This window comes from Mytilus trossulus, chromosome 5 (assembly GCF_036588685.1).
Source record: "Mytilus trossulus isolate FHL-02 chromosome 5, PNRI_Mtr1.1.1.hap1, whole genome shotgun sequence".
NCBI lineage: Eukaryota > Metazoa > Mollusca > Bivalvia > Mytilida > Mytilidae > Mytilus > Mytilus trossulus.
The window spans coordinates 33,194,779-33,213,675 of NC_086377.1; the positions used below are offsets into that span (position 1 = coordinate 33,194,779).

General features: G+C 32.7%; 1 protein-coding gene across 1 annotated transcript; it reads right to left on the reverse strand.

The window, feature by feature from the left end:
• Positions 1-741: 741 nt before the first annotated feature.
• On the reverse strand, positions 742-14,168 carry LOC134718773 (uncharacterized). Its single transcript, XM_063581490.1, has 4 exons — positions 13,781-14,168; positions 11,308-11,680; positions 4,057-5,748; positions 742-2,580 (listed from the first exon to the last, which is right to left on the reverse strand). The coding sequence occupies exons 1-4, from the start codon at positions 13,982-13,984 to the stop codon at positions 1,490-1,492; spliced, it is 3,360 nt and encodes a 1,119-aa protein (XP_063437560.1). The 5' UTR covers positions 13,985-14,168; the 3' UTR covers positions 742-1,489.
• Positions 14,169-18,897: the final 4,729 nt, after the last annotated feature.

Sequence of the window (18,897 nt, forward strand, 5' to 3'; positions counted from 1 at the left end):
TTCTAAGTCGTTGATCATTTGAATTCGTGGTTCTCCTTTACCCACGAAATCCACGAAAATAGGAATTTAACGAATATTAATGAATCCACAGTATATATTTCATTCAATTCATCTTGACATGACAAACAAGAAAATGTATGGTTGGATGTTTGTTATTTCAATTTTTTTCAATATTTTATAGCATATTCAAATATCAGGAGATGGCGATAGCCTACGGGGACTTATCCAATATAACATTTAGTTCATCTTGAAATAATAAACAAGATACATACCAACCCAATATGTTATTCAATTTATGCATCTTAACATGTTTAACATGAATATTATGTAAAAATAGCTATATAGGTGACCATTGACCTTTTAACTTTATGGTAGCTCTTATTGTCACATGATCATAATTGAAGTCCCCTTCTTTTCATCACTTGTTGTTCTTGGAGATTATAATCAAAAGATGAAATGTCCCCATATATGTTCCATTGAAGACCACACAACCGTTGATCTTGTCATCACCACCAATCTGGTTGTTACCTTTAGCATCAAAATACGGACATAAGGCTGTTATGTAACTCCTTATGTTTTAAAATAAAAAAAATCGACGTCAACTTTCTGAGAAGTGCTGCGTACACGTCCAGGTGCGAGAAACTAGGAAGAAGATCGAAAACAGAAAGTATTTTAAAGCTCGTTTTGAAGACGTAATAATATCATAGAAACTAATGCTCAGAAAATGAGAACATATTCAAATAAATTAACGCCATCTTTTAATATAAAAAATGTTTAGCAAGTATTTCGATACATAATAAGTCATATATCGTAAATATAAACTTGTATACATAATAAATGTTATTGGTTTTGTGATTATGTCAAATGTTTTTTCTTAATAATTGCAATATTGTACCACTGTGGATTCATTATTATTCGTTAGAGACCAATTTTCGTGGGTTTCGTGGGTACAGGTAAACCACAAATTCAAATGTTCAACAAATTATATATTTTCAATAGGCTTTTATAGAGATTTGCAAAACCACGAAATTAGATATCCATAAAAATGCATATTTTCAGTAATCCACGAAAATTGATACCCACGAAAATAAATGAATCCACAGTATTATACAGCTGGATTTACATTTTTTCTTTCTATTCAAAACATCCTTCTGCCTTAACCAATATAATTCAAGATCACTTACATTGGTTTTTGTATTAATTAAAAGGAGAAAAACAAACTATTGCTGTATAAATTTAAACTATTTTTTATAAAGTTAATAAGGAGAGAAATATAACAATAGTATAAGCTAAACAACTGAAAGAAATGTTGATGTTAAATAAACTAGAAAAAAAGTAGTATGAATTTAAACTATTTTTTTTATGAAGTAAATAAGTAGAGAAATATAACAATAATATAAGCTAAACAACAGTTTACTTACTGAAAGAAATGTTGATGTTAAATGAAATAGAAAAAAAGGTAGTTAACTTTTTCTGAGGGTAAACCAATTCAAACAATTGTATTTGCTTGATACAAAGGATAAGCAGTGGTTTGAGAGTTCCATAAACCTGACATGAGGTCCAACATACTGTTCGTCACCCCTCCTAAAATTGGACTTGGTGTTGTTCTTTTTCCCGGAGTGGTTTCAGGATAAACCCATAAGCCATTATTGATTATTGAATCAAACGACGAATCCACAGAATAAGTGTTTACAGTAGGTGATATTGGTTGATTTTTTTTATTGACCAGGTTCCAAACATTAAACTGTTTTGACTTGCCATTTTTCTGTGTAGGGTTTAAAGCTGAATTTATGTAATTCGATATTTCTGTTGGATTTAATTTTTTGGAGAATTGCTTCCAGACATTGACGCTGTTTGATTTGTTCGATTGCTTCTTTTTATACATCGATTCCAAAGGGTTAGATCTAGTTCCGGTTGAATTAATACTGTTGTCAGCTGTAAATGAAGTTTTGATGTCAGGTGATGCATTTTTATTAACTCCTTGTGTATTTTGCGCATGCACTGTATTGGAAATTCCAATACCACTGTCCAATCCCTTTAACAATCGGTCAAGAATTCGCGCATTTACAATTTTATCTTGTGTGCTTGTGCCTCCGACTAATTTAACATTTACTGGGATATTATTTGAGTTAGGTTCTTCTGCGTCTCTTTTGTTTAATTTAGGCAAGGCAACATCTGACATTGGTTGGTTTCTAGGTTCACTGACAACAAAATTCTGTTTTCGAAATATTTCTGGTGAATTCAATACGTTAATCTTAGGTTGGCTCATAATAGAATTTTCATTGGCAACCGTTGGAGCATCAACTGCTATTCCTAGAACATCAACATTTCTAGCATCTAATCTCTTAAACGAAAAGTTTGTTTTCGGATCTGAAATAACAATTGGTTTATTTCCCTGACTTCCGGGTATCTTATTTAGTTGAACATTTATATTCTGATTTATTGTATTATCTACAAATCCTAATGGCACTTGTGACAATTTATCCCATGACGATGCTATATCTTTTGAAGGACGTTCAACATATAGGACTCCAGGGTTTTGCATACGTAAACTACCTACATCAGAAACTACAATGCCATCTGAAATGAGAAAACATATACAGTGTATATACTATTTTCAACTTTGCAATTCCACTTTACCGATTATTGATACGAAACTAACCTTCCAGCTTTACATAATAAAATTAACGGTACCAATTTTCTTGCACCAGATGCGCATTTCGACAATACATGTCTCTTCAGTGATGCTCGTGGCCAAAATATTTGAAATCCAAACATTATAGATGAAGAGTTATAATCAAAAAAGTCCAAAAAGTATAGCCAAATCCGTTAAAGGAATCAGAGCTTTGCATGAGGGAGATACATTCCTAAATTTATAATAATTTCTAATATTTTGTAACAGCAAATTTTAATAATAGTATAGTTGAACGTTTTTAAAGTTTCAATATTACATGAAGTTCGGTTTACTTATTAACCAAGAATTAAGTAGATATAAACAATAGTCATACAGCTTGGGTTTTCAGTTATCCATTAAATTTTCTGTGCTTTTATTCCGATTAGTAAGAAATAACTATTGTAACTATTATATAGCAGAGACATACACAAAGGTATCATCAACACAAATGTTATATAAAGTTCATTGTCTTCCAAGCAAATAAACAAACTTAATGTTGGTGGTCTTTAGACCTAAACAATTTGATCTTCAATTAGGTTTTGTATTTTGACTATTTTATTTATTGTGCATCAATGTAAATATAACGGAATTTGATGAGACTGTCATTAAAGTGAGAAGGTTAGCGCTACAGAACCAGGTTTAATTCATCATTTTCTACATTTGAAAATGCCTGTACCAAGTCAGGAATATGACAGTTCTTGTCCATTCGTTTTTGATGCGTTTTGTTATTTGATTTTGCCATGTGATTATGGACTGTCCGAATTGATTTTCCTCTCTCAGTTCAGTATTTTTGTGATTTTACTTTTTCCTTTATATAATCTATGCTGAATGCATTGTCTTAAAATATAAAAGCTACAAGGAGTTTGTTTTTGCACTAGATTCACTGAATGCCATATTCAGGCTTGGTGACTTTTATGCAAAGAGGCTACAATTTATTTACAGCAGTAAAGAATATTGAGTATGGGAGGTTTTTATTTGTAGAAACAAAATGCTAGTACCAGCTCTTAAATTCTCAACATGATTTACGTATTAGTTAGTAGGTACTTAATATGATAACACATTATTATCGGCAATGTTGCCCATTCTTTATAAGATTCAATGTCTACATGATATTTACTGAAACGTTATTTATTTAAATACTATTTGTCGTGCTTTTTTCTCATTTTTTAAATTGAAAAATGAAAATGGAGAATATGTCACAGAAACAACACCCATTGAATGTTTCACTCAATAAAATGTGTGCAATCGTTAATTAGTGTCAACTAGTAATCGTGGTGTTGGTGCAGATAAGTTTAATAATGAGCATTCAAATGACATCCTTTACCACTTTATCATAATCATTTTTACTTAACCTTTCTATACATGCTCTAACGAATGTATACCTTTTTGTAAAGCATTTTGAGCCACCAAACCTTGTCCATTACCGCTAACAAGTGGTAATGCTATTGGACTTCCGGTTCCTCTATGAGACTGGTTGGTTATTTCTCCTGTTGCCCCAACAGATGTTTTATGGTGCAATTCATTCATTAAATTATTGATGTGTTGAATTCCACCATTTGGATCGTATGCCATCGTATCCAATTGACTGTTAAGATTATTTAGTAAAGTGTTCATTCTTAACAGAGCTTCATGCCATGCATTGGTTGTCGTTTGTGGCATGAAATCTACAATCTGACCAGCAGTAGTTGGAGGGTCAATCAGCTGTTGGTGTATCATAGGACTTGCTGTTGTTGAATGCATGACATTTATGCTCATATATTTGGTTGTCGGAGGGTCAATTATCGGCTGGTTTAAGACCGGAGTATTAACAGTTGTGATATCTGTTTGCACAGATATGTCTTTTAATTGTGACACAGAGACGTTATTGTTGTTTGGCTTGTCGGTTAATGTTTCAGGAACTTTTACCATTGTGGAGGTTGGTTTTGGCGTTACATTTATGCTGTTTTCAATTCTGACTGTAGAAGTATTAGAGTTAACATTTGTTTGCTTCATGTTTAATTCGTTATTTCTCATCTCATTAGAAGCATTAGCTTGTTTCTGACTGTTAAGAGCATACACGCTTTGTAGAAACTGGTCGGTTAGATCTCCAAATGACTGTGTATTGCGTGAAAAGACATCAAAAGGGAAAAATTGCAGCGGCAACAGAGTATCTAAATCAACATCGGCCCCAGAAGCCATTGCACCATAAAACATGTCTCTCAACATATTCATGTTCCTGTTAATACTTAAAGGGTCAAGTGTAGTATCTTCCATAGTCACAGGAATTCCAAGGGAGTTTTCTGTAGCATTAAGCATAGTTTTATTATGCATTGTAAGCATTGATTGATTAGTATTAGCAGTGTTTATAAGCGTCGTTTTCCCACCACCGGAAGCATTCAAAGCTCCTAAGCCGGAAGGAGGTGGCGATAAAGTACCTGCTATCCACTGCGCTCTGTTGAAGATAGTATTACCAGGGGACTGAACCAAGTCTTGCCTCACACCAGATATACCATTTGGAGATGTGATGTCAAATATATTGCTCTTAATATCCGGTAAAAGTGGCTCGGATATAACACCTTTAGTAAAATCATTCAAGTTGCCTACGACAATAGGTGGAAGGGCGGGATCTGGTTTTCCTAAATCGGTAAGAATTGTATCTATCCAAGTGGGAACCGTAGTAGGAATCATTGTTACATCTATTGGAGGGAGAATGGTGTTAACTTCCGGTTTATACAAATATACAGGAATTCCGGATGTGACATCATCTGTATTTTTGGAAGTAACGATGTTTGATTGGTCGAGAATGTTATCTATAGTTTTAATGTCATTGACATCTTTACTCATTGTTATTGTTTTGACATTTCTAGAAGGCTGTATAGTTTTTGTTTCATCCCTAACAATATCTTTATTTATAATAGTATTCCAGTGTTCAGTCGGTCCATCGATTATTGTTACATTTTTTATAGGTTTCGGTATTTTCGGAGGTTTTCCTCTCTTTGAAGGCAGAATTGCTATATCAGCACAATTGTAATATTCTTCTTGATTTCCACATCCGACATCTTGATATCCATCATCACATCTTCCCCAGTTATATGCTATAAAATAAATAAATAGAAGTATTCAATAACCGTGATTACATGGAGGAATCATAAAGATTCGGTAATTTTGATTGGCAGACAACAATCACGTGATAATATTCAAAGATCTTCAAAGCCAAAGTCCAATTATAGATGTATTAACCCTTGCATGATTTATACATTGTACATCGATGGTCAAATCTATACCCAACATAAAATAGTAATAAACTACGGACCGAAATAGACATTTTCAATATGAACGAACTATTGAACCGCATGTCTCACTGTTAATACCTAGACAATATAAACGTGTTATGGCTCTGTTTCGCGCCGGATTGCTTCCGCTAACCATCAAAATCGGAAGGTATGTCAGGCCATCCAATTCAAGTTTAAAGCAGACTTTGTGTATTTTCTAAAAAGAATTAGGTTTAATCTGGAAAAAAATATTCTTTTGAATTTTCTCTTTATGATGACTTGGTAATATTTACTCGCTAAACCATATGTAATGGCAGAATATTTACCTCGTGATAATAAATACATAGACTGTCAACTTAAAAAAATAGTCAGTTTAATTGTACAAACATAAAAGTGATTTAACGAATTAGTACGTAGTTTTGGCATAACAATATGAATTAAATTATAAGTCTTAAAACGTTTTATAAGGTGGATAATGTCGTAGGGTCACCATTTTTTTGAAAATAAAAAAATACAGAAATTTGGAAATCTGTAGTGTTCATCTGTCGAAGTCAAAATCTCTTGTCATTCTACTTTTTTTTTACTGCATATTTTATGATGACATATTTCAGCGATCAACAGTGAATAAGTTTGAAGGTAACACAAAACTGTTTATTTTTCATAAAAAAAAAAAACAGAAAAATTCTGTTGTGAATATAATGCAACAAAATTTGCAAGTTAAAGTTCTAAAAATAACGATCTCCGTTCATATTTTCAATTGGGGTCTCGGTGGTCGAGTGGTCTAAATAGTTACTACTGAATTCACTAGCCAATCAGCACGGAGGTTGCGAGTTCGAACCCAGCTCGTGTGGATGTGTAAGCGATAAATTTGTCCTTGTAAAATATGTCCGGGCGGACCCATATTCCTAGTATAAAATGTCCATGGTTACAAATTTTACTAGTAAATATAGTCTGATGTTAGTAATTTTTGTCCCCAGACTAATTTACCTAGGAATTTAAGTCCAGGTCATTAATAATCCTAGGTAAAAATGTCCATGTTAAATCTGAAACATTTAATTCATTTACTGTTACAGATGCACTGGACTGCAATCTTAATTCATTAGGCCGCGGATTGTAAGTTTTTTTTTTTTTTTCGAAGGTCGGTGGTTTTCTCTGGCTCCCTCCGTCAATAAAAACTCGCCACCAGGAAATAGCCTAAATGCTGTGCTTAAAAATGTTGTTTTGAATGCGGAGCTTAACAATGGTGTTAAATGCGGGGTTTAAAAGTGTTGTTTTGAATGCGGTGCTTAAAAGTTGCGTTAAATGCTGTGCTTTAAATTGGCGTTAAACACCAAAAATCAAAATCAAATCATATTCTTAGTTTTAACTCTACTATATTTGTCTGTTGACCTATTTAATAATTTGTCTTTGACATGCTGTTGTTTATCAATTTATCTTATATTTTTATCTTTTTATATGTTGTTTTTCTATTCTTGTATATTGCATTCGATAGAGAAAAGAAAAATGATTAACGATGTCAAAATATTAATAATCTCTGAAAAAACACTTCCGAACCGCAATTTTCAATAACAATATTGGAGGGTTTCAAGTTGAGGTTAATATGGTCGTCAATAGCGTACACGTAAAAGGCAGAGTTTTTTGTTTGTTTTTACAACATTGATACCACAATACATCCATCATTGTGTTATATACTAATGATATTGTTAATCAGTAATACATGTTATTTTTATTATTATGGACTATTCTATTCTCATTAATGAATGTACAATTGATATATATACAATCTCTTTAACTTACTTTTTTACAATTTTGGCATGACATTCCAGAGATACGAAATAGCTGTTATATTTTTTATGGTAAAATAAGTACGGTTACTCTAAGTACTGTATCGTGTTAGGGGGTCGATATTTAGGTTAACCCCGTCATATTCTGTATGTACCTTCCCCAAGACTTTTAACATTTGATTTAACCTTTTAGACTTTTAGTGCTGTATTTCAATTACAAAGTTTTATATTGTTTTATGTTGTGCTGTCTTGAGTCTATTAGTGCTGTATTTTAATGGACATTGTGCTGTTTCGAGTCTATTAAACATTTTTTTAATTTAACATATATTATTTATTTACTAAAAAGGGTTAAAAAAAAACATTTCGCTAAAATGGGCTTTGACAATTTAAATTTTCGCTAAAATTCTTTCTTTCGCTCAAATGGGTTTTACTTTAGCGCTCACACGTCCTATTTCTTTTGCTAATATGTCCTATCAATGCGCTCAAATGTACTCCGCCGCCCAAGTCAGGATCTTAATCTTTTTATTGAGTTTGAGTGATTGTCGTTCTTCACTTTTAATATCTTATTTTGTATTTCGCCCATTGTATTTTTTCATTCTTTTTATTTTTGGTACATAGATTTGTCCGTTACTAGACTTCGTTGGTATTTTCGGGGCCTTTTATTATACCTTACTATGCGGTAAGGAATTTGCTCATTGTTGAAGGCTGTACTGTGACCTATTGTTGTTTACGTCTTTTTCAATGATATCTGGTGGAAAGATATCTCATCACATCTTCCTAATTTTTTTTTAAAGTTCTACATTTTCCGTTTATAGACCTTAAAGTACGAAAATTTTTATTTTAATCTTATGAAACTTGATCTAAATCCTGTGTTTTAATTGATTTATAGACTCACAAATCATACAAACTTGCATTGAAACGCTTTCAACTTCATTGTACATTACAAAATATGTTTGAATATAAAGAGTAAACTGAAAATTCTACTTTGTTTAACCATATAGCGAGAATGGTTCTTAACTGATTACAATGGGGCCTTGACCCGGGGGGGGGTCTTCATTTAAGGTGCTACGTTATTCATCAGCATTTATGGAAATTATAGAGAGATAGTGACAAGAAGAACTATATTTCTGTCTTACGATTGAATATGTATCAAATGATTCCTTCTGATTAACACCCCTCAAGATATTTTTCCAGGACTTCAGCATTGTAATATAATAAAACAGTTTATTTTTATAGGGAAAAGAATAAAATTAAACAAAATGGTTCTTTATTTGGAAGTGCTTTTATTCCTGTCCATATCTTTAAATAGCCATGTTCCTAAATGAACTCTTAAACAAGGATTACACCACAGCTAATATAAAAAAAGAAGATGTGGTATTATTGACAATGAGACAACTATCCAAACAAGACTAAAATGACACAAACATTAACAACTATGGGTCACCGTACGGCCTTCAACAAGCCCATACCGCATAGTCAGCTATAAAAGGCCCCGATAAGACAATTTATCGGTCGTCCCTCTGTCTATATCACTCTGTTCAGCTTTTAATATTATTCCTTATCGGTCGTCCTACTGTCTATATCACTCTGTTCAGCTCTTAATATTATTCCGTATCATTTCTTTGTGACGTCAAATACGTTGACCCGGCTTTAATAACATTGACTCGGACATATCAGCGACGTCATAATGTTTGAACCGACGTTAATAACTTTGACCCGAACTTATCAATTCATCTGTTGTGTGCTGGCGAAACAAAGAAAACACTTTCGAAACACGCAAATATAGCCCGATAAATCGATTATCAGATTATCTGCATATTGATATTGTAAAATATCAGCTGCTTGACATTATATGAAAACTTTTTGATCTCGTTCGCTACGCTCACTCGACAAAAAGCTTCATATTATGTCTCGCAGCTGATATTTTACGATATCAACATGCAGATAACATGATAATCGGTACGTAAAAAAATTCAAACGAGAAAACTAACGGCCTTATTTATGTAAAAAAAACCGAACGAAAAACAAATATGTAACACATAAAAAAAACGACAACCACTGAATTACAGGTATAAATCGACAACGCTAAACGTGTTTCCATCTCCCGGTTTAATTGCTATCTTTCTTTGTCTGTGCCTTTGTGTTAATACTATCTTTCTAACATAAAATGGTGACCTGATGCGGTCATTTTAAGATAACGTCTTTGATGAGTCTTTGATACATGTACGTCGAAAACACTAAATGGCTAAATAACAAATTTAACGCCTTGTTTCGTTGTCTTATTTTTATCTGGTCGTGTATTAAAAAACGCGAAATGGCTGCATATAGCGAGCACGCTATAATATATCCAACTGCTGTTTTATATAAACCGAATCTCCAAAGACAATATTTTCGTTATCTCTTATGAGGTTACTTCTTGGGGTAGTTTGGGTACCTCGTTGTCTTGTTATTAGCAATGACTTGATGTATTTAGAGGTCAAATCTTTATCATTGACAGTTGTATACGTAAATGAAAAATATCAAATTTAAATTCAGTTTTTAATCAAATCATCAGCAAAGTCAACGCGACTTACACAATTAACTGTCGAGATGTCAATTATCATCAATCAGAGTAATTTTTGTTACATTATTTGTTATTTACTTTAAATCCATTGCTACATGAAAGTAAATATCTGATGACTACACTTTGAGATATATATATAATAATAAATTAACATGATTAAAAGAAATCTAGAACCTATATCATTCAAATTATGTTTTTCAAAGTTAAGTTTAACTGTTAAGGTGGTACCCAACACTTTCACTAAAATTAATTTGGCTCGTTTAATAAAATTTTGACAAAGTATTTACTTTGACCCTTTAACAAAAATATAAAAATTTTAAATTTTTTGAACCAACCGTTTTGTCAGAAAAATTACGTTTAGCTGATTTTACAGAGTTATCTCCCTGTAGTGTTAGGTGACTTAGGTTCCACCTTAAACTTGACTTAAGAGTTGTCCCCTTGGTGTGTCCCGTATGTAACAAAGTTCTAACAACATGTTATATAAAAAAAAAAAAACTTCAATAGTATTACATTATGAAGATGTGGTATGATTGAATATTAATGAGACAACTCTCCATCAAAGACCAAATGACGTAGAAAGTAGCATATATAGGTGGTCATCGTACGGCCTTCAGCAGCTAGCAAAATTCATACCTCATAATAAGCTATAAAAGGTTTCGAGGTGCCTATGAGTGCCATGTGCATGTATAAATTACCTGCAGAAATGCGTTTGGCTAAATTAATGCTCGCATGAACTGATTTCACGTGAGTTTCACGTGTAATCTCGTTTGAGGTGAAAATCTTAATCTCATGAGATTCACGTGTAATTGATTTGAGTGAATTTCATTTTCTACATTTGAAAATGCCTGTACAAAGTCAGGAATATGACAGTTGTTATCCATTCGTTGTGTTTTATTATTTGATTTTGCCATTCGATTAGGGACTTTCCGTTTTGAATTTTCTTCGGAGTTCAGTGTTATTGTATTTTTGATCTTTTTAACGTACTAGTCAAGCTAGAAATACTTTTTTAAATGTTATAAGTATATAATAACTAACCTCCGCGCCATTTCCATTGTAGCACGCATTGCTTGCACGTAATATTATCTGGCATCACTAAAGCTAACTTGTATTTTCTTTCATCTGTTGGGATAAACTTAAGTCCATGACCTTCTATTGTTAATCTATTCCTATCTAAACATTCTTGAGTAACAACTTTAGTCACATTATTATGCGGACATAATCGAAATTCAAAATGGCCACCAATATTTGAAGTAATATCGAGTGTTATATTTATAAACTTCCTGTGTTGTCTGTATCTGCGCACTATTATTCCATTTGCATATTTTCCACCAGACTCATTTTGGCGGGACACAGCATCATGCGGATCTCCGCAAACGCCACACTGGCCTTTATTTATTCCATGCAGCCGCTGCAATTACAAAATGGCTGATTTGACAAATGATATTCGTTTCAATTTTAACAAATATTTCAAAAGGATATAAGATACATTGTGTAGTTAAGAGATTAAAATGGCATCAACTTAATATTTAGATTGGGACGGACTTGCATATACATGTATATATATTAAGACCCGGCTCAAGACCCGGTCTTAATCCAAACTCATGACCACCCGAACTTAATAAGAAAAATCACATTAATACTTTCAATAAATGAGGTTGTGGTTCACCAGTATTTTTATTATGTGGAGGTTGGGTTTTATCGAATTAAGTGACTCATGTCAATCAGATTCCTACAAAATCTACTTCCGTCATAGTTGAATCTATAAAAGTCATAATTTTATTATTGAACATTACCTTTTAATTTTAATACACACTTTCTATATTTGTATAATACATGTTAAATGACAATAATTATGACAGTACATGTATATGCTTTGAATATTACTATAATAATAACAGTAAAAACACATTTTTTGTCTTTTTTCATTAGTAATTACTTCTTCATAAAGGGTAATGAATTTACATGCCGGTCTGATTGAAATTCAGACATTGGGATATGGGATACAGGTCTATCAGACATCAACCCAACAACACACAAACTGAAGTCCATATTTCTAATTACAGCAAGACATTTCCCACTCCTAGTTAAATAAAACTTTATGTCATCGTGTCATTATAATAAAAAAAATAGGAGATGTGATTTGATTGACAATGATTGCCGATGAGACAAAGATACAATAGAAACCAAAGATGTTACATGTAGCATATACAGACCAACTGAGATAGATGTTAGCACATATGGCTTCAACAATGAGCATAAGCCCTACCCGACATAACAAAATGCCAAACATTTTAAATGAGAAAAACCAATGTCGTGAGTTATGTACAAAACAACAAACGAAAACGAGCATGATTTACAGTATCAACCAACAACTAATAAAGGCTCCTGACTTTAAAAAAAAGCCACGTAAAGAATCTGCCTTCATCAAACATGTTTGGGGAATCTTAACCCTCACCCTTACCTGGAAAAGTGGTGCAACAGTTAAACAACCGAACAGACTTTTTTTGCAAATGTTAACTTTCCCTTACTTGATGTAGTATTGTCAGTTTGTAATTTAAAATCAATTTAAGAGAGAAATAGAAATGTGTGTGTATGTGTGGAGAGAGGGGGAGGAGAAAAAAAAAGGGGGGGGGGTCCAGAGAAAAAAAATACAATACGTAACTTATAAAACATAAAAGAGATTGAAAATGCTCTTTTTATTTTAATTTCTTTTTCGGTTTGACTAGCTTCCTAGAAAAAGAAAAAAACATGTTCGTATAATGTGGCTTAATGTGGTAATTAACACTACAGGGAGATAACTCTGTAAAGTCAGCTACACGTATTTAAGGGAATATTAAGCTTCTCGGTGATCAAAATAAGTGTTTGTCAAACTGCTATATAACCAGTGTAATTTTTCTGATAAAACGGTTGGTTCAAATTTGTTGAAAATTTTTATATTTTTGTCAAAGGGTCAAAGTAAATTCTTCGTCAAATTTTTATGAAAATTAAACGAGCCAAATTAATTCTAGTTAAGGTGTTGGGTACCGCCTTAATAGTAAAACCCTGTCCTTAGTAATATTTATTTGTTTAAACTAGTAACCATATTGGGTACATTCAAGCTTCAAGTCAAATCATGACAGTTATTTGTTATGATCGTGTGTTTGTACTGTATCTGAATGAGAGTATACAATTAATCATTTTATGAGAATTTTTTTTTTAATCTGCTTATAAATAAACTCGTCATAGATACCAGGACTAAATTTAGTATATACGCCAAACGCGCGTTTCGTCTACAAAAGACTCATCAGTGACGCTCGAATCCAAAAAAGTTTAAAAGGCCAAATAAATTACGAAGTTGAAGAGCATTGAGAACCAAAATTCCTAAAGGTTTGGCCAAATACAGCTAAGGTAATCTATGCATGAGGTAGAAAAGCCTTTAGTATTCAAAAAATTCAAAAATTTGTAAACAGTTAATTCATAAATATAACCATATCAATGACAAGAAACTATTGATAAAACAAATACTTACCCAGAATCCACCACAATTCAAACCATAATCCTCTAAATTTTTAGGAATCGTTTTATCCTTTTTCCAAGGTCGAACACGCCACAAACTTGACCTCTGAGGCGGTTCAAGCATTGTTCCTCGACTCTCTACGTGTTTAATAAAAAATATTAAATGTAAAAAGTTCAATATTAATGTAAAATTTATAAAGTTCAGTGTTAAATCCATATTTTTATTATAGAGTTCCTAAAGATGTATTCCACTCATTAGGTGACCTTTGATATGGACACTAATGGACAGTTCATGTTTATATTTTGGGACTATCCATTTACTTATGTTTCTGGGCATCTATCAGGACTTCGTGTTAGAGGAACATTCTGTACACATACTAAATGGTTACTTAATAGCAATTAATATATGATATTAGAATTGAGGCACCAATAGGTAGGGACATCAACACGCATGTCCCGATGTCAAACTTTTGTATGTTTTCATTTTTAGATTTAAATCATAACAATCAAAATGAATCATTTAAAATTTAAAATTTGATTGACAGTAATAACAATAATTTGTTTTGTATTAATGTCTTGTTATCGATAATTGAAATGTAAATTCTTTGTTAAATCACTTGTCATTTGTCTACTTTCACTTGGTCATTGTGTTATTATAGTACATTAGCTCATGTATACAAAATATGGCGACTTCTTTATGAGGAACTTAAATTTTCAAGAAAAATATCCGAAACACCAGGGGAAAAAAATACAAAACGCCTTCCCAAAGTAAATTATCATGTATTGTATATTTGAAGTTAACCTTAATGTGAAGACAGTATTTAGTTCATTCAAATTTACTATACTTTGTTTTAAAAATTGAAAGCTATCAAAAATGACAGAATAACATACTGAATATGAAGAACGGATATTCACGACTGAAAATTCTAGCGACCTGTGGTTTTGAAATGTTTGATTTCTTTCCGTGGTCGAAATTAACCGCATTATATATTAATTATTAATAATCACTTTTTGCTTTGCAATTACAAGAAATGCATTAATCAATTTAAATGAAGAAAAAACACGAAATTATGTCTCCTGTTCGTCATAACCAGAGCGTTTGTTGAAATGAAAATATATGCTTTGAAATATCTATGCTAGAATTTAGAATTTCCTCAGTGTGAGTGATTAATGCACAATCTTTGTTGTACCATATTGAGAAATTGTCGAAACGAACAGAAGATAATCTCAAAGAGCCCTACATGTACTAGTATAAATATAATTATAGAATATGCCTCCCCACTTGGTGTACCTCATTGTACTAATTGATAATAATAATATCAATTACAAAAAAGCTAAACAATTGTATGTTCAACATTGCCAGAGGCACTATTTGTTTTATGGTAAATAAATACGCCGCAACACCTTGGTGCATTGTAAAAGGCAATGTAATACAAGATATACATTTGTACTTATAAATGTACATGAATGCATGTGACATACTTTCTTTTGTGTTTTGGAAATTGTCAAGACTAGTTAAAATAATGCCTAATACAAACATACCACATTTCCGCTAAGATGCGTAAAAAAGGGGTTGATACATGTAGGTACGCAAGTAATTGTGAAGCAGTCTGAATTTAATGACAAAGTTCAACCAATACATTAAATATTTCGGGTAGGCAGTACTAGAAAGATAGAAAGTGTAAGCGGAACACGCTTTTTTTTTTATTCCGCTTACAAAGTTTTACAAAACTTTTCAATTAAAAGTTTGTGTTAGTTCATTCAATAATGTATTCCATTGAAAAAGGTCCGCCTTATATTACATTTGATATAAAAAAAAAAATGACTTATGCTTTTGAAGTATCCGGATTTCGTGTATTTGTCTTTTCAAATAAAATTGAGAATGAAAATGGGGAATGTGCCAAAGAGACAACAATCCGACCATAGAGCAGACAACAGCAGAAGGTCACCAACAGGTCTTCAATGCAACGAGAAATTCCCGCACTAGGAGGTGTCCTTCAGCTGCCCCAAAAACAAATATATACTAGTTCAGTGATAATGAACGTTATACTAAACCTCAAATTGTCACACATGAAGCTAAAAGATGAAATAATACAATTTGAAAACTAAAAAGGGCCAGAGGCTCCTGACTTGGGACAGGCGCAAACATGCAGCTTGGTTCAACATGTTTGTGAGATCTCAACCCTCCCCCTATACCTCTAGCCATTGCAGAAAAGTAAACGCATAACAATACGCAAATTAAAATTCAGTTCAAGAGAAGTCCGAGTCTGATGTCAGAAGATGTGACCAAAGAAAATAAATAAAATGACAATAATAGATAAATAACATCAGACTACTAAAGTTTTTGTATTTGGTTTATATCTAATACTATAAAGGAAACAAGTGCCATGTATTGAAGATTGTACCAAAACAACACGATATAAACTTCATGCTTATGTGGCGCTTTTCTGGATGTACGTTCATTAGGAACGCTCAAAGCGGGATATATGTAAAGTGAAACTAAGGACCGAAAACGTTCTAGAGCTATAAACAAACAAGCGCATAAAACATACTGCCGTTTGCCATTGTAGTAACATCGTCTTGGAGAAGTTGGTACCCAACACTTTGACTAAAATTAAATTTTAATTTTCATAAAATTTTGTCCAAGTATTTACTTTGACCTTTTAACAAAAATATAAAAATTTCAAAAACTTTGGACCAACCATTTTGTCAGAAAATTACACTGGTTATTATATAGCAGTTTGACAAACACCAATTTTGATCTGAGAAGCTTAATATTCCTTTAACAACACAATGTATTTTAAACGATCATCTGACTTTACAGAGTTATCTCCCTGTAGTGTTAGGTTCTGCATTAACTAACCAGAAGATACTGATACATTAATATAATATTTGAAGGCAAAATGTAATAAAATAAGGTTGCAAAAAACAAAGATGAATGAAACGATATTTTGAAACCCGTCAAAGGAACAAAATCAATAGTTGCAGATCCATGAAAACAATTACAACCTTTTCAAGTCCTATAAACATAAAAAAAAGTCTTTGTTTTGCTATGGTTAACCGTAAAATAGATTTTATATTAAGTAATTGGTATTTTACAACGTCAATAAGTAAAAAATACATAAAAAGAAGATTTATAATTGCCAATTAGACAATATCACATCACTGGCTAAACAGTCTCGGATTAACCATGGCAGTATTCAAGCGCTTGCTAAAACAAGGACAATGCCCAATCCATGGCTAAACTAGAACAATACAACAACACTGATTAAACAGTCCCGGATTAACCATGGTAGTATTCCAGTGCTAGCTAAAACAACGACAATGTTCAACCCATGGCTAAACTAAAACAATACTACAACACTGAATACACAGTCCCGGATTAACCATGGTAGTATTCCAGCGTTAGTTAAACAACGACAATGCCCAATCAATCCATGGCTAAACTAGAACAATAGTACAACACTGACTAAATAGTCCCGGATTAACCATGGTGGTATTCTAGCTCTAGTTAAACAAAGACAATGCCCAATCAACCCATGGCTAAACTAGAACAATACTACAACACTGACTAAACAGTCCCGGATTAACCATGGTGGTATTCTAGCGCTAGTTAAACAAAGACAATGCCCAATCAACCCATGGCTAAACTAGAACATGCTACAACACTGACTAAACAGTCCCGGATTAACCATGGTAGTATATTCCAGCGCTAGTTAAAACAAAGACAATGCCCAATCAACCCATGGCTAAACTAGAACAATACTACAACACTGACTAAACAGTCCCGGATTAACCATGGTAGTATTCCAGCGCTAGCTAAAACAAAGACAATGCCCAATCAACCCATGGCTAAACTAGAACAATACTACAACACTTACTAAACAGTCCTGGATTAACCATGGTAGTATTCCAGCGCTAGTTAAACAACGACAATGTTCGATATGGCTACACTAGGACAATACTACATAACTGGCTAAACCTTGTTGACAGTACTCCAGCGCTTTGATAAACCATGACAGTATCACAACTGGCTACTAGGTGGATGGCTAATTCACTTTTTATGTCCCACCTACGATAGTAGAGGGGCATTCTGTTTTCTGATTTGTGAGTCCCGTTCGTTCGTCCGTCTGTCCCGCTTCAGATTAAAGTTTTTGGTCAAGGTATTTTTTGATGAAGTTGAAGTCCAATTAACTTGAAACTTAGTACACATGTGCCCTATGATATAATCTTTCTTATTTTAATGCCAAATTGGAGTTTTGACCCCAATTTCATGGTTTATTGAAGGTAGAATATGATAGTGCAAATTTCAGGTTAAAGTTTTTGGTCAAGGTAGTTTTTGATGAAGTTGAAGTCCAATCAACTTGACACTTAATATTCATATTCCCTATCATATGATATTTCTAATCTAAATACCAAATTAGAGATTTTAATCCAATGTCACGGTCCACTAAACATAGAAAATGATAGTGCGAGTGTGGCATCCGTTTACTATGGACACATGCTTGTTTATTTTCTAAATATTGCGTTACCTGGCACTTGTTTTATAATTTATTACTACACAGGGGAGACAGGGGAAACTGCAACATACAATAATGTCCGTTTATTGTAACAGCTGTACTTTGAGGGAGTTCGCTTCTCAGTTTCAAAGTAATTAACTAAGTCTTTTCATAACACTAGTTTATATTGTTAGGGAATTAATTAAGGAATCTAAAAAGCAAAAAAAATGTGTAGGTCACCGTGCTTGTTTTCGAGATATGAGCTATTGAAATTTTGGCGGGAAATATTCTATCTTGACTTTTCATAGCTTTATCATTGACAAGTTGAAGTTCTCAAAAACTTTTAGAAAGTAATTAAAATTTTATAAGAATTTTACATATGGTTTATTATCAGACATTATAAAGAAAAATGGGGATCACCGGGCAAATTTTTCCAAGGCATTCAAATGGATAAAACCAGAGGATTCCGAAAATCTGAAAAATAATCCAAAACATGACAAGCCAGCTTCCTTAATTTTTACAATATACACGACGAAAAACAGTTGATACCAACAGAATGGCAAAAGGAGAAAAAGGGGTGTGTGGAAAATATATCAAATATTATGGTAGAATAAAAACGCGAGAAAAAATA

Bases quoted from the DNA above. Each gene is read 5' to 3' on its own strand.
- LOC134718773 (XM_063581490.1), bottom strand. From the start codon at position 13,984: ATGGATTTAACACTGAACTTTATAAATTTTACATTAATATTGAACTTT. The intron at 5,749-11,307 runs GTTAGTTATTAT...TTTATTTTATAG, and splicing joins ACAATGGAAATGGCGCGGAG to CATATAACTGGGGAAGATGT. The intron at 2,581-4,056 runs GTATACATTCGT...TTCTCATTTCAG, and splicing joins TCAAAATGCTTTACAAAAAG to ATGGCATTGTAGTTTCTGAT.